This window comes from Neofelis nebulosa, chromosome 2, assembly GCF_028018385.1.
Source record: "Neofelis nebulosa isolate mNeoNeb1 chromosome 2, mNeoNeb1.pri, whole genome shotgun sequence".
Lineage (NCBI taxonomy): Eukaryota > Metazoa > Chordata > Mammalia > Carnivora > Felidae > Neofelis > Neofelis nebulosa.
In genome coordinates, this window is record NC_080783.1 from 56536970 (window position 1) to 56559014 (window position 22045).

A 22045-nucleotide genomic window follows, 5' to 3' on the forward strand; every position below is an offset into this window, starting at 1 on the left:
AAGGTAAAAATCATTCGTGAGCTTACAGCTACGATTTTAGTAAACATTAAAGTTGTTTAATTTTTTTCCTAGACACCACCTGTTTTTACAAGACGGGTCCATACTACACCAACTATTTTATAGCTTGGCCTTTTTTATTTTTATTGTTTACATCATATGCTGGGTACGTGAAAAGAAACTTGTGAAGATTATGGCATGTTGTAGTATTGCAGTCTTAAAAGGCGCCATCTGTGGTGTGACGTGTGCGCTTTGGTGGGAAGAGAAGACTCCTGGTGGACAATACTGACCATTCTCCAACCAAAAGAGACCTCCCCGTTTGCCCACAGGGATGGGCCAGCTAGAGTGCCAGCGCGTGGGAGCAAGCGGAGGGCGTTCAGGGTGACCGAGAGCACGAGCTACCCGCGCGGTCCACGGCTGCCCTGGGCAAGTCCCACTGGCCCCGGCCCAGGTATGGACGGAGGGCGAGAGGGCAGTTCGCGTCGCGCACGGCCTGGGTCTAAACATTTAACCCCCACCCCCAGGGCTGGCGCCACTCTCGGGCGGTGGAGTGAGATAAAGCCGGGCAAGGTTCTGCAACTCCAGATCAGGGAGGCGCAGCTCCGACACCGGCGCCTCCGCGGGGTCTCCAGTAGTGTTTGTTCCAACTGTTTAAACTGTTTCAAAGCGCCTGAACCCAAACGACCTTCTGAAAACAACTCTTAATCTCGCGGGCCGAGAGTTTAGGTTTTATTTGCAGGGAGAGGGAGGGATTGAGCGCGGGGACCAGGAAGCCAATGCAGCTCTCCTCCCGGCACCCCGCTCGCCTGTCCGCGGGGACCCCCGCCCGCGGCCCTTCCCTGCCCCGGGCCCACGAGCTTCTTGCGTCAGCTGGGGCGGGGGTGGGGGATTTTCGGAAGCTCTGCCTGCGCAGCCAGCCCGGGAACGACTGGCCGGGGCTCTTGCCCCGCCCTCTGGGGGGGCGGGAGGCGGAGCGGGGCAACAGCCCAGCGGGCCACTCGGGCCGTGTCGCGGGAGTGCTGCGGTGACCGGAGGAGCAGCCGTCGCCCGCCTGTGCCGCCCAGTCCGCGCCGCGCCTCGGCACCTGGGACAAGGCTGCCGTCGGGGAGCGCCACACCACGGTCCCCAGCTCATCATGATGGACTTGGAGCTGCCGCCGCCCGGACTGCCGTCCCAGCAGGTGCTGCCCCGGCCCTTGGAGCCCAGCGGTGGTGCCAGGACGGGGACAGGGGCTCAGGGAGCTGCGGACTGGGCGGGACAACCGCAGCCGGCTTCTCCCGTCTACGGCCTGAGTCCGGACTGCTGTGGCCGCGCACTAGAGCCGCTGCGCTTGCGCTGGGGCCCGGGCGGGGAGGAGGAGTAGGGACCCAAAGGGCTGCGAGGATCCTATGGGACGCGAGGAGAGTGGGAGTGCGACCCCCGAGGGCGACTATATGGAGGTCTGGAAGCTACTTCCGTGTGCGTAGGGCGAAGGGGCCTCTCTAGCCGCGTCCCCGGCTTCCGGAGCTGGGACTCGGGAGCTCCAGCTGGAGTTTGAGCAGCCCCAGAGGTGGCAGGGCAGGAGGGGGCGGACGCTGGCGGTCTGAGCCGGCGCGGCCCGGCCCTTCCGGGGCTGCGCTGCTCCCCCGCCTCGGAGCCGGCAAAAATGTGCCTAGTCACGGGGCCGCTCTCGGGGGAGTTGAGGTCTCCTCCGGACTGGTACCCGGAGCCCTGCCCTACCGCCGCCTCCATCCACGTTCTCCGCGGGCGCGGGCGGTCGCTCTGCGCGCTCACCCTGCTGGCCCGTCTAAGGGCACCCCTTGGCAAAGTAGTCAGTCCATCCATCAGATCGCTCGTAGGCAGCTTGGCGAGAAAGCCCAGCCCCCAGGGTGGGGGAGGGAGGAGGTCACTAAGTGCCCAGCGCTCTGCGATGCCCCGACGTGCGGCGGCGGGACCAGGCGCTCCCTCGCGTGGTGGGAAATGTTCGGCCTCGGAGATCCGGGGTCGGCCTCTGGCAACCGGCGGGTAAATGCGGGCGGGGCAGCGAACTGAGGTCGGACGCGGCTTTCCGATACCCGCGTGGTGCCTCCCAGTGGCGCACGCCGGATGCGTGGACTCGGCCTCCAAGACAGTGGCCCGTTGGCTGTCACGGCGGCCCTCGGTTGGCCCTTTCCTGCTTTATAGCGTGCAAACCTTGCCGCGCCGGGGCCAAGGGACAAGTTGGAGCTGTTGATCTGTTGCGCAATTGTTATTTTCCCCAGGGCGGCTTTGTCTTTGGATTTAACGTTTCAGAATTGCAGTTCCAAAATGTGTAAGGCAGGATATTCTGTGCTGTGCTGTCAAGGGTAAGAGTTTCGAGAGTGGATTAGAATTTCTGTTGATTTTAGGCTGTTAGCAAATTTTTTGCTGTCATATATTATTTCTTCCTTGGATGCTTTCGTTTTTTTCTAGTTGAGAATTTGCTTCGATTTCTTAGCATGTTTCTTTTGCTAGGGCAGAAGGTGGGACACTTGGGTTTCATAGTATTTTGCTAGCGAGTTTTGTAAATAGTTATAAAAGTGAAAACAAGTTACTGTTCATACTTTATAGGGACTTTCAAAGAAGTAGATATTTATATTTCCAAATGTTTTTGGTAATTGGGTTTTTAGGAAAAATACTTAATACTTTGTTCAAGGAAATGTGTAGCGTAATAGGTATAAGTAAGAGCATATGTTTATACTGTTAAATGTGAAGTTTTACATTAATCTTGAAGATTTAAGATTTTAAGTTATTGATAATATATTGTGCTTTTTTGTTATTTAAAGCTGTTTGTCTTAACACCCCCCCCCCCTTAATGATTAGGATTGTATTCCCTCAGTTCGCGCTACTATGAAGTATATTGTACTTTCCGATTTAACTGCTATTCAACAGAATTTATATAACCATCTAGCTATTTATACAGTAATCTATATAACCAAAGGATATAAAAGGCTAATGGACTTTTGTTTTTCTAAACTGTGTTCTAGAGTTCTCTATTATTTTTAATTTTTTTCCCTGTGTAATTTAACATTCTATATATACAAAAGTTCATTAAGCATGTGTATTGCTTTCTCTTTTAAATGTGAATTTTCAGTTATATTTGATAAGGTAACTACTTTTCCTCCTTTGTAATCAGACACAGTTTTCATATTTGAAGACTATGAAAAAAGGAAATGGAGTAAAATTTGAAATCAAGTTCATGTGTGTAACTGTTAATCATATTAAATAATAGTGGTAGTCTGGAAAGATTTCAACAAAAAGTCAAGAATGGATTCTGAACTTTGTCAAATAAATTCCAGGTATGAGGTGGTACTAGGATTCAGTTTTTCATCCTGTGGGCAGAGGAGGTATTGATAAACAGGGTAGAAAGCAGAGCCTGAGATTCTGTATTTCTGTTAGCTGAAGGAACCATCCATTACCCCTTTCAATGGTGTCTCAGATAAAGTACTTTTATATATGAGGGATGGAGTTGATCTTGGACTAGACTAAGATTATTTTTAAAGGAACATAAGACAGGCCTCTCATCTGAATGAATGTTAAGCAAAGAACAACTTGACTTTTTAGATACGACTTTTTAGACTTGAGAGATTATGGAAGCTGCATGTAGGAGAATAAATACACAATTCATATCAGTCTTTCTGCTTTAAAAATAATGGGTCATTCTGGAATCTTTGTTGTTAACTTGGGTTTTTATAAACAATGCTGGATAAAAAAGAACTCCTGTCTTTCTTTAGGATTACCAGGATCAGTTGAAAACCAAATACAATTTTTCTTAATATTTATTTTCATTCAGGATGAATATTCTTCAGAGCTACATGAGAAAAGGAAGCCTCTGTGGACTATAAGCACATTTTTTTGTTGTTGTTGAGAATTTCCTACCTACTGGCTGAACATAATTTAAAGTGGGTTTTGCATAAAAAATATTTTCTCTTGAATTTTTCTTTGATCTGGGGTTAACTTTTCAGTGCAAACTCTTGGGTGCAGGAAGAATTTGGCACTAAGATGATAATAGATGAGTTATTGGGCACTTCCTTGAGTGCCAGGAGCTGCAATGATTGCTTCACATGCATAATTCCACACTAACCCCATGGGAAATACTATTATCTCCAGTTTCCAGGAGGAGAATAGAGGCACAAAGAGGCCAAGATTCCTGCTTAAAGTGCCCCCAACTATTTTTTATTAATTACTTTATTTACATAAGTAATCTCTGCACCCAACATGGAGCTTAAACTCACTACCTGGAGATCAAGAGTCTCACATTCCACCTACTGAGCCAGCCAGGCGCCTGAAATGCCCCAACTATTGACTGGTGGAGATGGGATTCAAACCTAGATAGTCTGACTCCAATGGCTTTAAATCACCACTTCCAGACTAGACCAGGACTGCTTAAACTTTAAACAGGAGGAATAGCTCACATTTTAAAAAGTGGAATAATTGAGAAGAACTAGGGGAAAGAGAGGCAGGAATTAAAAAGATTAACTTCTGCACCTTTTCCACTTAACAAGAAATTCATTAACTTTGTATGTATTGGAGGAGGCAGGCCCTCTTAAATTCAGTGAAAGTAAATACAACCTGGTGATTAATTACCACATGGGGGCTTTTTAAGGAAGACACTGAGACCTAGAGGGGTTTCATTTGGAGGGGCAGGACCATTTCCTTCCTTCCTTCCTTCCTTCCTTCCTTCCTTCCTTCCTTCCTTCCTTCCTTCCTTCCTCTCTCTCTCTCTCTCTCTCTCTCTCTCTCTCTCTCTCTCTCTCTCTTTCTTTCTTTCTTTCTTTCTTTCTTTCTTTCTTTGTAATCTCCACATGGGGCTCAAACTCACAACCCTGAGATCAGGAGTCACACACTCTGCTGACTGAGCCAGCCAGGCGCCCCAGGGCCACTTCTCAATATAATAATACTTTTAAAAATTCATGGGATCTCAGCAGTGTTCAAGATTAAGGTTAGGGTTATGTTAGGGTTGGGGCAGTACATTTTTCAGGGACCATTTTTCCTTTTTCTTAATTAAATCTGTTAGCTGCTAGAACCCCCTTTGCTTACCTTTATTTGCCTTGTTAGTTGGTACATTCTCCTGTTCATTGACTTTTTTTGCTTTGAAGCAGTCAAAAATAAGTTTGATAATATATGTATATGTATGTATATATATATATAGTGAAAAGTGGGATTGACAGGGTTAGGCCAGGTTGAAAGTCACTGGGTAGAATGGGGAGAATTTGAATGGAAAATGGGTAGGAGAAATTTGTTGGCTCAAATTAAACACCAGTCTCTTGTTTAGGGCATTTCTGAATTGAAGCAAGCATAAGGGCTCAAGTTATCTCAATGAAGCTTATTTAGGGTTTTGAATATTTCAAAATCAAATATATTATTTCTTAGTCTTTATTGTTAAACAAGTTGTTTTCAGAATTATTGTCTTATTTGTATGAATTAAAGATGGTGCATGATTTTTAGGACCCGGTGGATGATTTGCCTGAAAGTTAGTGTGGGTAAACCCAGGGTATTTAAATGCCTGGTCCAGGGGTGCCTAGGTGGCTCAGTCGGTTTAGCATCCGACTTTGGCTTGGGTCATGATCTCAGTTTGTGGGTTTGAGCCCTGCATCGGGCTCTGTGCTGATAGCTCAGAGCCTGGAGCCTGCTTTGGATTCTGCCTCCCTCTCTCTGCTCTCCCCTGCTCAATCTCTTTCTCTCCTGTCTCTCTCTCTCTCTCTCTCTCTCTCTCTCTCTCAAAAATAAACAAACATTAAAAGAAAATAAGAAAATAAATGCCTGGTCCAGCCATTTCTGAAAGTTTGCTGAAATCTGTTGCATACCAGGGTATGGGAGGACAAATTTACTAATGCTTTATTTAACGTACCTCCTTTACCTTTGGCTGTATGTTTGTTTTAAATTTACTGTTAACATGAATAATAGAGTTTATATTTTGATAATATGATTTTTAGGAGTTACTAAAATTTCATTGCCACCTGCTTTTAAATATGGTCCAACAGACATTTATTGAAAGGGGTCTAAGATACAGGCCAAGGCTTTTTCAATTGCCCAATTGATATGGCATGTTTTCTGGAAATGAAAGCAAAAATTTTATAATATTTACATTCCAAAACAGTATTAGGAAAAAACAATGGTATTCTTACACTAACCTTCCCACACACACAGACACCCTCCCTCCAAGAAAACACCAAGACTGCTAAACAAAATTCCGTTCTGCCTAAAGTTGTTGGTTTTCTTTGTGTCAGCCCCTGCCACAATAATCACTTTTCAGTTATTGGTATTAACAGTTTTAAGAACTTGGGCTGGCTCAGTTGGTAGAGCATGTGACTCTTGATCTCAGGGTCATGGGTTTGAACCCCAGGTTGGGTGTAGTGATTACTTAAAAAAAAAGTTAGGAACTCTGAGGGTAGGAGGCACTTTTAACCGATCATCTTTATGGCACATGGCCTATAATACCTGTGTGTCATAAAGCCTCCTATATGAGAGTCTTTCTGTGTGTGTAAGCATGTAAGTTTATTTGATCCAAACTCTGATAGTGAAGACAAATCCAGGGCATAAGAAGGGTTTAGAACACCCAAGTCCATCTATCAATGGCCCTGTTGATAATTGGCTCTTGAGAGTCATTAGAATCCCATCGACAGCCTGTGTTCTGGAAGATTAAAAAAAATCCTTGGCAATGCCAGGTAGTCACTCCTTTCTCATAAACTCCGAAATGGAGACTTTGGTGCCTGTGGTAATAGCATACTGGCCAGATCTGAGCCTTCCGTTGCTTTTTTTTAAGTAAGAGAATGATTGTGTAAGAAAAGAAAAAAAAAATCAGGTCATTTTGACTTTGAAGCTTTCTTTTGAACTTCAGAGTTTTTATTTTCTGCATTAGGCAATTCTGTTGCATCGCCTTTTAAAATCTCTGATATTTGTCTTGACTGTGTATTTTTCCCCCCTCTACAGCTAGATTGTGAATTTCTTGAAAGCTGGGCATAGAATTTGTATTTCTCTCCTTTTTAAAAATAAATAAATAAATAAAATATTTACTTTTGAGAGGAGAGAGAGCGAGAGCCTGAGCAGGGGAGGGGCAGAGAGAGAGAGGGAGAGAGAATCCCAAGCAGGCTCCACACTGTCAGTGCAGACCTCGACTCGGGACTCCCGAACCTCGAGGTCATGACCTGAGCTGAAACCAAGTCAGACGCTTAACCAGCTGAGTCACCCAGGTGCCCCTGTGCTTTTTTTGAAACAGCTATATGAGATAGAATTCACATACCGTATGGTGTACCCATTTAAAATAGTTCAGTGATTTAGTGTATTCAGAGTTGTGCAGCCATCACCACAACCGATTTTAGAACATTTTCAGTACCCCAAAAAGAAACCCCATAATTATTAGCAGTAACTCCCCATTTCCCTTCAACTCCCTTAGTCTCTGGTAACCACTCATCCATTTTTTATCTCTGTGGAGTTGTCTGTTCTGGATATTTCATGTAAATGAAATCATGCCTTATGTGGTTTTTTGTGATTGGCTTCTTTCATTTGATACCTTGTTTATAAGGTTTGACCACAGGGTAGCATGTATCAGGACTTCATTCCTTTTTATTGCCGGCTGCTGTTCCACTGTATGGATACACCACATTTAATTTCTCTTCTCATCAGTTGATGGACATTTGGGTTGTTTCTGCTTTATGTATTTCTTTTTGTTCCCTACAGCAATGGTTCTTTTTTTTTTTTTTAATTTTTTTTCAACGTTTTTTATTTATTTTTGGGACAGAGAGAGACAGAGCATGAACAGGGGAGGTGCAGAGAGAGGGAGACACAGAATCGGAAACAGGCTCCAGGCTCCGAGCCATCAGCCCAGAGCCTGACGCGGGGCTCAAACTCACGGACCGCGAGATCGTGACCTGGCTGAAGTCGGACGCTTAACCGACTGCGCCACCCAGGCGCCCCAGCAATGGTTCTTAAACTTTGTTTTCTAGTTGAATCAACCATCAGTATTTTAACATGCTGACATCCAGGTCATATCCCTCATTAAAACAAAATCTGTGGTGGTGGGACCCAAACATCAGTATTTTTTTTTAAGCTTCTGAAAAGGGATTTTCCAGTGTGCAGTCAGGTTTATGAACCAGTGCCTTAGAGCACCTAGCTCAGTGCTTGGTACCCACTGAAGGTATTTATAGTGATTTAGAAAATCTGGTTAGGATATTTGCCGAAAATCATGAAAAGAAGTGTCTTTGTATTTGATCACTGACCTTCACAACCTAAGGTTAACACCCAAATCTGGGATCTGTTTTAAGGTGCCTGGCGAATGTTGGAAATTCAGTAAATATAACTTGAGCTCTTTAATCCCTCATGGGGATTTGGGTGATAATTTTGTTATCAAGAGGTTTTCCCCAAGGGGGTCAGAATTCCTCTGTGTTTGGTCAGGAATGTGACCTGTGAGGACGTGCAGTCTCAATCATTTAGGGTGAGCCTAGGAAAGGCAGTGGGGACAGAATGCTTGGGCTAAGTGTTGGAGAGCCTGGAGGCTAGGACACACTTTGCCTTCCTCTAGGAAATTCCGTGCTCTGAGTTTTTCGGCCTTGTTATCCTCTCCATTTGAAGAGAACAAAAACCTTACATCTGCAAGGCAACTTTTAGCAATTCAATTTTTTGGTTCCCTGTAATCTGCCTAGTGAAGTATACTTTATATTCTGACTGCGGTAGCTGCCATTTGTATTTACCCAAATGGCTTTCTGGTTTACATCTTTGGAAACTGGGGCTAACTTAGGAATCTTTTACGAGTGAGTGTGTGTGTGTGTGTGTGTGTGTGTGTGTGTGTGCATGCGTGTGCATGTGTGTGAGCTACAGCACTGCAGTACCACTCAAGAGACCTGAAAGTATGGTCCCATACTGGGATCGGGCCCAGAAGGGAGCAGGCACCCGGTTCCAGCCACAGCCTCTCTCTAGTGTGGCCAGGTAAAACTTTGGCAGCCCACCTCCAGCCTTTCTGTAGCCATCAGTAGTTCGAAATTCTTTTAACCCATTCTTCCTTTTTGCTTTAAGATTTAAAAAACAATATCTTATTCTTTCATTTGTTCCTAAGAGTTTTGTCCTGAGGATAGGTGTAATGTGTGTTTAAAGTACCTTCAAACAGTGGGATTTCAGTGTTAACATTTAGGCTGTATGCAACGCATACTTGTATTTCAGTGAATGACTTGCCCCGGTAAAGGCTGTTTTCCTTCTTTGCTGGGATGTAGCCATCATCCAGAGTGGGTTAGTGCCCGTCTCTCCCCCCACCCCATGTCTGTGTAAGATCAGGGACAATAACTGACTGCCTGTGTGGGTGGCCTGCTGATAAAGAGTATGGAACTTTGCTGTACTCCAGACTTGACAGCCTTTTGTCTGCTCTGCTTCAGCACAAAAGTATAATGCACATGGATGTAGAACTCAACCAGTTCTCAGTCTAAGGGATTAGAATACAGGGGAAAGTGATTATCCTGTTCTGTTGCTTTCTGTGAACGGAACTGAAACAGAAGGGTGACACATGATAGAATTACTCTACTTTTTCAGGTGCTTGAGGGCTGACTACAGAACCTGTCCTTTCTGTTGCTTTGGTTTTTTTTTGTATTGGATCTAGGAAGTCTTATTGCTGTGTCTGGAGACTGGAAGAGCCCTGAATTTTTTGACGTAGCAAAAAAATAAATCAAAAATTTTTTAATGTTAAAATCCTGGTAATAAAAACCACCAAAAATTAAAACTAGATTTTTTAATTGCCATAGGGGAAATTGCCAATTTTGAAGAAGTTGTTTTGTTCTTGGTAATTCTCAGTGAAACAGAAGTAAAATATGCTTTGAGGAACCAACCCCCAAGGACAGGACCAGGGCTGGTTCACTTTATGCTAACTGCGGTCCCTGCCCTGTATGTTCTTCTGCTGAGACCAGGACCAGGAATGAGAACCATTCTGTGAGTTCAGGCTCTTTCTTCTCCAAAGACAGAGGCTCACCCTCTGCTGGAAACTTCTTACTTAAGGCTGAATGTTTGGGAGAACCTTGGGGCATTGGATTGAGAGTAAGGATGGTGACTTCAAGAGGGCAAATTCTGGGTTCTATTTGACTTGGAAAAAAAGGTGCTAGCATGAAAGGGAGAGAGATTGGGAGGAAAAAGAAAACTAGCTTAAGGGACTTCTTTTCAGGGACCCAGGAGGAATACAGACTTTTTGGACTTTTCCTGAGGAAAGCATCAGATGGACTTGGAATTTGTACCTGAAGATCTCCTAAATGTTTAATACTTGGATTTGCTCTTCAGTGTGCAGCCGGCACTTACGTTCTCCATGTGAGGAAAGAGAAAGCAATTTTGAGTTATCTTGTGGTGTTGACACTCGTTGTCTTTAGTTCTTTCAACAACCCTGTTAATGTAGGCTTTGTCTTTTCCTGAGAAGACTCTTTGGAGAGGTTAAAAAACAGCCCAGAGTTCAGTTTAGGAAACCAGAAACCACACGAGATGTTTCAGACAGGGAATTTAATACAGGAAATTAATGTATAACTGATTGGACAGACAACCCACAGGTTAGCAGCCTCAGGAAGCCACTCAGAAGCTGGCACCGCATCAGGAGCTGGCAGCACTGAGAGGGGTTCTCCCTCCCACCCTCCAGCCCCTCTCCTGTGCCCCTTCTAGTTGATGGAGTGCAAATATGTGACCACTGGGTAATTCAATAATGTCATCTTAGAAATCCCTATAGAGTACAGATGGAGTCTCCATTCGACGAGTTCCCAGTTTGGGTGAGTATTCCCGTTGTTGGTAGGTCAAGTGCCTTCCTTTCCCTGTGAGGTGCCCCTGGGATGCCAGGGCAGGATTGATTCTGTGTAGCCATGTTTTTGATGTTGCTGAAGGACTTGGGCCTCTGGGTCTTAAACTTCTGGGGAGGTTCAGAAAGGAGGGAAAATATCTTAAGAGCTGGGGAACCTCACGTCTTTTCTCAATGATCCTGAGAAATAAAGCCTTTTCTCCCCCAGAGAGATGGGAGTAAGAATGACACCCCTAGAGAACTCATCCATCTTCCTTTCCTCTGTGCCTGTGGGACTCTTGGAAGTCTGGGGCTCCTGGAGTACATGGCTCAGAGTCCAGTTGATAATGGAACTGTAAAGCTTTAGCACTTGTGGCTGTGCTGGTGGAGGTGGTCATGATGAAGAGACGGAGGGGACAATTAGTCTTCCCTTGCAGTCACGTTTAACCAGCTTCCTTCCAATGTCGTGAAAGAATCAGCCTTTTGATGTTACAAGGCATCTGAATACAGACAACCAACTATTTCATAGGGAAGGAAAGGGAAAAAGCTAACATTTACTGAACACCTGGTAATACTGTAGTAGGTCTTGGACATGTTCTCTTACTTGATCTTGACAATAAATCTGTGGTGGTAAAGGCTATTACCTCCATTTTACAGGTGAGGAAACCTACTCAAAGAGGTAAAATAACTTGTCTGGGGCCATGTCACTCATGATGGCAGAACAGGGATTTAGCATGTCCATAATCCCTGCTCTCCTGTCCGTTTTCCTTGTTCCTTCCATTTCTTTTCTTGTCTAATAACTGTGGGTATTTTGTTAGAAACTAAGGAATGAGGTACTCCTTTACAAAGATTAATTAAGGCAGTGTCCTTACCTCAAGGAGCTTTACTCAGTGTTTTCCAAAGGGAGTGCTGCTGACACATGGGCTGGACTTCTCTCTTTGGAGTGGAGGACTGTCCCACATTACAGGATATTCAGCACTATTGTGACAGCTAGGAAAACCCCCCCACCCCCCATTTCCATCCAGTTTCGGTTGCTGCTCAGTGGTGGTGCCAGCCCCAGTGGAACCGCTGTCCTGCACGGTGTTCTAGAGACTGATGAAGCCAGGATATTACTGTTCCCAGGAAAGCTCAGGGCATTACAGGAGTCCCTCATGATCCAAGACGCCCAATGGTTGCCTGAAACCACAGATAGTACTAAACCCTATATACACGATGTTTTTTCCTATACCTGCATACCTATGACAAAGTTTAATTTCTAAATTAGGCACAGTAAGAGGTGAACAACAACATGATAAAATAGACCAATTATAACAATGTAATGTAATAAAAGTTATAAATGTGGTCTCCCAAAATACTACTCTCCTTGTGATGATGTGAGGTGATAAAATGCCTATGTGTTGAGATGAAGTGAGCGACATAGGCCTTGCGACATAAATTAGGCTGCTGTTGACCTTCTGACAATACATCAGGAGGATCGTCTGCTTCTGGACCTCAGTTGACTACAGGTAACTGAAACTGGTGGAATAACAGGGGACTCCATGTGTACTTCCCGGTTCTTTGTAGGAAGGCCCCATCTCCTCAGATGGCAGCCTGTTCACACCTTTTATCCTAAACCTGAAGGGAGTAACAGAGAGAGAGAGAGCCACGAAAGTTCTAGAAACCAGAGGGACCAAGAACATTTCATTTACTCAGGTAGAGTGTCTAGTCCAGTTCACTTAACACAGAGGTCATTGTCATTTGATATGGTAATAATCGTCATTGCTGATGTTCACCATTTCTCAGGCCTACAGCTACAAGGAAGCTTTCCTCAAAAGATAAGCTAAACATTATTTTAAAATTTCAAGATGAAGTTAAAAGCCATGTACCATACCTCTCTGGATCTTTACTGCCTTTTCTACTGGGTACTTTGTGAAGAAGGCTGAGTCCTGAGTATAGAATAGCTGAAGAGGTTAATTATGGTAATAGATTGATGCTTTGGAAAAAAAAAAAGTCTAGAATATGGGGGCAAAGTGAGGTTACCATGTTCCACCGTCAGTCTGAGGGACATAACTAGGGGCCTCTAAGGAAATATATTTAGCATTTATGTTGACTGACGTGTTCAGGTTGCAAGGTGGTTTTTTTTTTTTTTTTTTTAATGTTGATTTTTGAGAGAAAGAGACAGAGCGTGAGTGGAGGAGGGGCAGAGAGAGAGGGAGACACAGAATCCGAAGCAAGCTCCAGGCTCTGAGCTGTCAGCACAGGGCCCGATGCAGGGCTCAATCTCAGGAACCGCGAGATCATGACCTGAGCCAAAGTCAGACGCTTAACCACCTGTGTCACCCAGGTGCCCCCAGGATATTTGATTCTCTCAAAAAATCAATTTTATTGTTAACTTGAAGGAATATGTGTTTATAGATTTAACGTATAATACTTTATTTTTAGTAGAGCACCCAAAGAATAATTTGAAGTATTATTACTATGAAATAACTTCGATAATTTTAAATAATTTTTCTACGATTGGTAGTTGGGTCATAAGTGATAGGAAACACGGTACCTTTGTTATGTAAGTAATTAGAATTCTTTGAACCCAGACACCTTATGTACACAGTGAAAATACTGAATTCTGAGCCTAAATGTGCACCTACTCATTCCACAAAAATTTATTAGGAATTTACACACCCTAGGAACTTTCAGGGCATGAAGTTGTTTTAATCTTCCAAGATAATGTGGCAAATGTGTTGTCTTCCTTGAAAGACATTTGCTTTTCAAGTTTTCCCTCCTCCTAATCAAACGCTTTGCTCTTTGTACACCTGGATTATAGGGCATGTTTCATATCATTGAGCATAATTTACTTTATATCTCTGTTTTCTCTGCTTAAGGTCTTCCTCTAGGGAAGAGACTGTATTTTATTTCTTTTTTATAACTCTGGTGTCTGGCATCATGCCTAGACTTTACATAATAGTAGTTGCTCCCTAAACTGAGGGTGAGTCTTACTGCCCTCCAGGTGCTCGGTATTTACACAGGCTCATCTGTGACACGTGACAGCTCCATGACAGTGCAGAAGAGAAAGTGTCACTTCTAACTGGGGTGCTCCGAGGACATCCTGGAGGAGGTAGCATTTTAACTATAGGTTTTTGTTTTTGTTTTTTAAGTCCATAGGATTTCTTTGGCTCAGACTTCATTTGGAACCCTGAGGAAGGGTGCAGGCACAAGCCAGACTTCTGGCAACAGATTGGGTCACTAGGGATGAGAAGGTTAATTTGGGGCTGGTTGTAGAGAGCCCTTCACTGCCCATGTGTGGCATTTCAAGTTTTCTGTAAGTATCTTGAAACACAGAAGGCTTTGGAAAGGGCAAGACACATGAGCTGAATGTGGACAGGAAGTTATTATGGCCCATGCATCAGAAAATGGAGAGGTTGGAGACAGAGGGATGGTTGGGGGGGTTGGGGAGTGGAGAGGTGTGGGTGTGGTTTGGCATCAGCACATGTACTGAGGATCTGTCTTGTAACTCTAATCTGTAACTACCTTTGTTAGCCATTTAAGAATTTTTTAAGCCCCCTTTTCATAGGAGAGGAGTAGATTTCCTCTTTCTGTTGGTCCCATCATGATACCATTTGTGCTCAAGCTGTTTCTACGTTTTAACAGAAATTCATCCACCGGTGTGTTCATTTTCCTGATGAAAGGGGAGGGAAACAACCCAGAAATTGCTGCTTTGCTTGAGGGATGGATTGTTTTTTCTCCAAGGTGGCATACAGGGAGTTTGTCTCTTTGTGCCCTTCTCTAAGATCGATTTACTCTTACTGCCTATTTTCAACTGTAACAGTCTTATCCTTGGCTTCCAAGCCCAGTGATTAGCAGTATTCACCGAAGAAAAGAAAGAACAGACAGTATCCTCTCTTTTTCATAAGCCCCGAGCTAACAGAGGTAGGCATCTAACCATATTGGTGATAGCAGCCACAGTCTCTCGGGCTCTTCTCAGTGCTGGCCAGGGTGCTAATGCTTCAACACACTGAATTTGTTGTTTGCGCTCCTTATTCACCCTGTGAGGCAGGCATTATCCCAGTGTTGCAGGCCAAGGGCTGAGGCCCAGAGAGGTTAAGTCGATGGATGTTACAGTGGCATGTGCTTCAGTTCCATCAACATTGGAATGTGTATGACACCTGCCACGGTGCTCTTAGAACTGAGTAACAAAAGAGCTGGGCATAAGGTCTAGCGCACAGCACACATTCAGCAAATGGTGGCTGTGGTGTTGTTACCATAACTGTATTTCTTTGGCACGGGTGGCTCGGTTGGTTAAGCGTCCGACTTCAGCTCAGGACAGGATCTCACGGTTCGTAGGTTTGAGCCTCGCATCGGGCTCTGTGCTGACAGAGCCTGGAGCCTGCTTCCGATTCTGTGTCTCCCTCTCTCTGCCCCTCTCCTGCTCATGCTCTGTCTCTCTCTGTCTCTCAAAAATAAATAAATGTAAAAAAATTTTTCTTAATAACTGTATTTCTTCTCTGACGGGGATGTTTGATGTGTGGGGAGCTGAGATTTCTTAGGCACACTTGAAAAAGTCCTTTCTTGAATTCTGTGTAGTGGCATAAACACATACTCTTTTTGCTCTTTGCCGTAAACTTATTCTCCTGTGGTCTTCCCTGTGCGTGTCTTTCACGTGGGGACTGAAGTCTCTAGAGACAGAAAACCAATCCGTGGCAAGACCTTACATGTGCCCTGTGGCAGCAGAGGGCTACCTGCTGGCCCAGTCTCCCCTGTGGGACCCTCCAGCCTGTCTGCTGGATTCCCTGTACTAGTGTGGATTGATAAGCTGCCATCTCTTTGAGCTTCTTCCCAGACACACTCCCTCACTTGGGGCAGAATTTCTTACTCTGGGGTTCTGGGCCTAGAAAAGCAGCAGAGTTTGGGGAATGGAAGCGCATTAGTGGAAGTATAAATCCAAACATGAGCTGAGCTGACCCCTGCAGCCTTGTCCTCTTCCCAGCCCTGCCCTACATCATTTAGTCTTCAAGGTCTGAAATGGTCCTTTTGTAATGCTACCCCTGAGTAACTCACACCTTAAAAAAAGGAGGGGGGCAGTTGGGGAGCCTGGGTGGCTCAGTGGACCAAGCGTCTGACTCGTGGTTTTGGCTTAGGTCATAATCTCATGGTTTCGTGAGTTCGAGCACGGCACTGTGCTGCCGGGTATGGAGCCTGCTTGGGATTCTCTCTCCCTCAATCTCTCTCTCTCTCTCTCTCTCTCTCTCTCTCTCACCCTCTCCCTACCCTCCCCGGCTCATGCTGTCTTTTTCTCTCAAATAAATGAACTTTAAAAAGGATAAAAAGTAGGGGCGCCTGGATGGCGCAGTCGGTTAAGCGTCCGACTTCAGCCAGGTCACGATCTCGCGGTCCGTGAGTTCGAGCCCCGCGTCAGGCTCTGGGCTGATGGCTCGGAGCCTGGAGCCTGTTTCCGATTCTGTGTCTCCCTCTCTCTCTGCCCCTCCCCCGTTCATGCTCTGTCTCTCTCTGTCCTAAAAATAAAAAAAAATAAAAAAATAAAAAAAAAAAACGTTTAAAAAAGGATAAAAAGTAAAGGGTAGAGTGGTGAAGGGAAAGAAGACCTTCTATAAAACCCTTGAGGGGAGGTAACCTAGCTGAAAACTTCTTCCATTCACTACCCTTTGGTACTGCCATGATGTCTGATGCGTGCATAAATTATGACCTCACCTTCTACTTCTTATATAGTGGTTAGACCCAGAAGCTTAAAATTTAGATTCTTCTTGTGTTCATTTGACATTGGCAATGGCAGTTGAATTTATTAATGGTTTTAATACTTCACCCCTGGTTGTCCTTTATATTTTTAAGGGGCATTATGTACTTTTTTTTTTTTCATATGAAAAAAAAGCTCTGTGAGGCTAGGCTTAGTGTCTTGGTTAGTCCTGGTAGGAATGGCACAGTGAGGTTGGGTGGCGAGGTCCACGCTCCCCTGTGCAGCTGGTTAGCAGCAGAGCCCTAACTGGTGCCACATTGGGTGGTCTCTCTCTGAAGAGACCTAGGTTATTCGAGTGACTCTGTGACCTACACCTGGGTTGGAGCTCACTGTTCCCAGTTAGTAGATGTGGGTCTTCAGGCAAAATTACTGAACCTCTTTGTGGTTCAGTTTCTTTGCTCCAAAAGGGCGATGGTGATAATACTACCTGCCTTGCAGATTGGTGTGAGTAAAGGAGATGCTAGATACAAGTGCTTGCAGTCATGTTGAGTCAGAGAAAGTGAACTACAAATGGTAGCCGTTATTATTAACGTTATTACTTACATTATGTCATACCACTCTTAATCTGGATTTAGAGTGCCGTACTATGATCTTTCATTCTCAAGTCTTAATGTGAAGGCTCACCCGCTAACCAGTGTCCTTACATATTTATTTAGCAAGTTAATTGAAAAGATTGACATTAAGGAAAAGAAAAGATTTCTGTACTGATCTTAAGAGCATGAGATACAATATAGACACTAATTATAATTTTCTATAAGAGGTCCAAGTTGCCACCTGGAGGTTGGCAACAACAGTGGGTACTGTGTGTTTTCAAACATATGCATCCGAAAGCAGCTGAAATAGAATTTCCAAACTCAGCTTCATTCATATCCTTAGTTGGAATAGACAGTGCTTTCCTGTCACCTAAGCCCCTTATTTCTCCCCATTCTTCAGATGACCTTTGCGATAATTTGTAATTGTGTGGCGTCTGGACCACACCACCCTGAGTAACATCCAAATGGTCCGTTCTGTCATTACGAGCCCCTTTAGTCATTCAGACTCACACTGGCACTTGCAGGTCACTGTAGGAGCTTTTTACAAATAATTGCTAACAGTGTAAGTACTACCTGGTGAAGTTTGGGAGGGTTCATGTTCTCACTGTATCCTGAAGAACTAATTTGCAAAACAGAAGAGTTTGGTTCAATAGAATCTGAGCCCCCCATCCCCGCCCTCCCTTGCAACTGCACTGTCACTAACCAACGGAGCTAGTGCAGCTGAGGAACTGAATTTTTAATTTTAATTAATTTTGACTTACATTTTAAAACAGGAAAAATAAGTAAATGTAAAACCAGAAACATTGTTAAGATCTTTTGTTAATTCTTTATTCTGGAAGGCAGCTACATTTCATGTGATCATATCCGTGAGATGTGTTGTAATGTATATTGTGTTCATCACTTCTGATACCTCATTAATAATTTTAAGTTTTTGGTTAAATGTTAAAATATTTTTTGATATGTTGTATTACACATATTGCTAAAATTAAATTCACTTGTTTCTTTTTTGTCTTTTTAGTAAGGCTACTAAAATTTTTTAAATGACACATGTGGCTTGCGTTATATTTCTATTGGACAGTACTACTTTAAAGCATCTATTACAGGTAGCTAAAATTAGCTTGTTTTAAAATTCAAAATTAGGGGCGCCTGGCTGGCTCAGTCAGTAGAGCATGTGACTCTTGATCTTGGGGGTGTGAGTTCGAGCCCCACATTGGGTGTAGAGATTACTTAAAAAAAATAAAAGCTTAAAAAAAGAAATAAGTAGGGGCGCCTGGGTGGCGCAGTCGGTTAAGCGTCCGACTTCAGCCAGGTCACGATCTCGCGGTCCGTGAGTTCGAGCCCCGCGTCAGGCTCTGGGCCGATGGCTCGGAGCCTGGAGCCTGTTTCCGATTCTGTGTCTCCCTCTCTCTCTGCCCCTCCCCCGTTCATGCTCTGTCTCTCTCTGTCCCAAAAATAAATTAAAAAAAAAAAAAAAAAAAAAGAAATAAGTAAAATTCAAAATTAGATTTGAGACTTGCATTTTGGATATCATAGAACCAGAGGTATTTAGAGGAAGGGATCTCAGGAGTTCCCTAACCCAGCCCTGTCCTTTGGCAGAGGAAGAAACCGAGGCTAAAAGATAAGGTAAAATGGCATGATTAGGTGGGGACTGGAACCTGATGTTCTTGATGGCCTCCTCCTTTGGGTCCACGGTTTGCTTGGCCTTGGAACCTGGTGGGCATCAGGGCTGCAAAAATCTGAAAACTCCTCCCAGATCCAGACTGAAGAAAAGGCCTTTAAGAAAAAATTATTTTGAGTGGTAAGGAAAAATAATTTTTTTGCTTTGCCTACTAGTGGATGGACAAGAGAGTCAATTCCGTGTTTGACATGTATTTTTGTTGGGCAGAATAATGAATGATACAGTCATGGGGAATAGTAATAAGGTAAAAATAATTCCCACTCTTTGTGTGAACATTTACTTTGGGAGCCTCCATACATCTGGCTTTCATGTTTTAATTTAAGAAATTCTTGGGACGCCTGTGTGGCTCAGTCGGTTGAGCGTCTGACTTTGGCTCAGGTCATGATCTCAAGCCCCGTGTCAGGGCTCTATGCTGGCAGCTCAGAGCCTGGAGCCTGCTTGGAATTCTGTGTCTCCTTCTCTCTCTGCCCCTCCCCTGCTCATGCTCGCTCTCTCTCTTTCTCTGTCAAAAATAAGCATTAAAAAAATTTTTTTAATTGAAAAAAAAAAAAAGAAAGAAAGAAATCCTTTCCCCAAAGCCAGAGATTTTAAACCAGACCCACAACTTTTGTCCTGGAAAAACAGAGGAAGAGCTCTTGACTTCACGTGTTTATCATTTAGGCAGGTCGTCTGCGGTCACTTGGTAAAAGTCTAGGCCTGCTTTATGGTATTGTTTCTTTACAAGTGTAGCAAAAGAGATTTAAAGGAAGAAGCCACCAACAAACTAAAAGGAACACCCTTTGAGCAAACCCGAATTGTATTTGTGTTTTGAGGAGTGGAAGAAGAAGGGAAGGCATTATGATTTACTAAATGGCGATTTGATTTATGAGTATGTCCGTCAGATTAGAGGAGGCTGCTTGTGCCTAAAGTGCAGGTGACAAGTGGGCGACCTTTGATTTAACATTTAGCCTTTCTCAACCTCCATTTCTTCATCTCACTGATCTTCACACTTAGTGTGAGGATTACATGACATAAGAATGCAAGTGAAAGTGTTTTGTGATCTTAAAGTACTACAGATGTGCGGGCGGGTGTCTGCAGGCCCTTCGCCGCCGCAATGCAGAACTATTTCTTGGGTCACGCTTGCTCTCGGTGAACGCTTGGATGATTCTTTCAAATTTGGAATGTGCATTTGGTGGGTATATGACCTTGACTCCGTGATTTGGGGATTCTTGGGGGTCCACACTGGTTCTGAGTTGCTTTTGTTGTAGCAGAGATGATCTGCCTGAAGGGGGCTTAGTTCTGTTATATTGATCAGGGACACAGTCTTTAGGAAACTACATGGTATTTAGAGCTCGGCTGTGAGGGAAGGAAAGTTTTGTACAGAAAAATGCACATTAGACATTCGTCACGTAGCAGGGTTTTATAGGCCATTAGTTTGGCCACAGGGTTCAGTGCCATACAACAGTTTGTAAAGGTCTGTTTTCAAACTAATTCCTAATACTTTTTGATTCTTAAGAGAAATTGCAATAGGAAGTCTACTTTAAAATCTAATTTGTGTTAGGTTTGACCATATGACCTCTTCGGGGCTGCTTCATCAAATGAGAGACAGGTCGGATACTCATTTAGCATCTCTTGGCCTCAGGAACCTCATTTATAAACCTGGGGTTTAGACTATGGTCTCCAAGATCACTGTCCGCTTTCCTTTTTCCCTTTGTAGTTTACCTTGTCTGAGAAAGGCGGAGTCACTGACTTTGCCTGACATGCTTTGTATTTCAGCTATTGAGACCTTGCCCAGCCTCTGTCTTACCTGTCTGTGCCATACCCTTTCCTTTTTTCTGCTACTGCAGATATTCTGCTGGCTCCTCAGGTACCATCCAAGGTTAAGTTGGCTAGAGCAAGGCCAGACATAGACTGGTGTTTAAAGAAATGATGCTTGCTAGCCAACCAACTGTGTAATATTCATTCTCCTCTGTAGCCTTAGTTTCACAGTGAAGATAGAGGGAGGGGCTGGTTTGAAGTGATTCCAGAATTAACATAGGGGACCTTGTACAGTTAGTATGTATTTGTTGTGTGGGTACTGTGTGCCCGTGATGCAAGCTGTGAAGGACACACGAGTGGGGAAATGGGCAGTCCCACATGTGGCTACAACCTCCGTGTAGAACTGTTGAGCAGTATCTGTCATGATTATAAATGCAGATGCAGTTGACCCTTGAACGACACAGCTTTGAACTGTGCAGGTCCACTTATACACACGTTTTTTGGATAAGTGTATTTTCTCTTTCTTCTGATTTTCATAATAACATTTTCTTTTCTCTAGCTTACTATATTGTAAGAATACGGTATATAATGCATATAACATACAAAGTAGGTGTTAATCTACCATTTGTTACCAGTAAGGCTTCTGGTTTTTGAACATGGATTTTTGACTGGGGGAGGGGAGGTCAGTGCCAGTAATTCCCACATTGTTCAAGGCTCAACTGTACTGTTTGACCCAGCAGTTCCACTTATGATTATTTATTCCATAGATGTCTCCACACATTTTTATGAAATGATTTGTGCACAAGGATATTCGTTGTAGCATTGATTTGTAATAGCAAAAGATTCAAAATATCTTAAAAGCCCAATGAGGGACTGATTAAATAATTATATTATTAAATAATATATTATTCTAGTGCACCTTTATGATGAAGCACTGCTCAGCCATTAAAAATAATGGAAGCAGGGTTGGGGGAGGCCTGGGTGGCTCAGTCAGTTAAGCCTCCAACTTTGGCTCAGGTTATGATCTCGCGGTTCGTGAGTTCAAGCCTTTGTGTTGGGCTCTGTGTTGACAGCTCAGAGCCTGGAGCCTGTTTCGGATTCTGTGTCTCCCTCTCTCTGCCCCTCCCCCGCTCAATGCTCTGTCTCTCTCTCTCTCTCCTTCAAAAGTAAAAAAAACATTTAAAAAAAAAAAAAAAAAGTGGAACAAGGGCACCTGGCCAGCTCAGTTGGTGGAGAATGTGACTGTTGATCACAGGATTGTAAGTTCAAGTGCCTCGCTGGGTGTAGAGATGACTTAAAAATAAAATCTTTTAAAAAAAAATAATGGAACAACTCTATGCCCTGATTTAGAACAGTCTCTAAAATACATTAGTAAGTGTGAAACACTATGATTATATGCTGTTTGTATGTGTGTGTTTAATAGAATATCTTCCCAAGAAAACACAAAAAATTGATGCCAGCAGTTGCCTTGGGGAAAGGTAACTTGGGATATTACTTTCGCAACTTTTAAATTTTTTTCCACATATACATGTGTTATCTATGTTAAAAAAGACATTGTCGGGGCGCCTGGGTGGCTTGGTCGGTTAAGCGTCCGACTTCGGCTCAGGTCATGATCTCACGGTCCGTGAGTTCGAGCCCCGCGTCGG

The 22045-nt window shown here is 43.9% G+C and overlaps 1 protein-coding gene across 2 annotated transcripts in view; it reads left to right on the top strand.

The window, feature by feature from the left end:
• The first annotated feature begins 995 nt into the window (after positions 1-995).
• NFE2L2 (NFE2 like bZIP transcription factor 2) overlaps positions 996-22045 on the top strand; it is a 35664-nt gene continuing 14614 nt past the window's right edge. The window contains exon 1 of one of the 2 annotated variants that reach the window (XM_058713055.1): positions 996-1177. In XM_058713055.1, coding sequence (XP_058569038.1) covers positions 1133-1177 — 45 coding nt within the window. In that variant the 5' untranslated portion in view covers positions 996-1132. Of the gene's footprint in view, positions 1178-2085; positions 2322-22045 lie in introns of those variants that run through there. The other variant, XM_058713061.1, reaches the window with a different exon arrangement.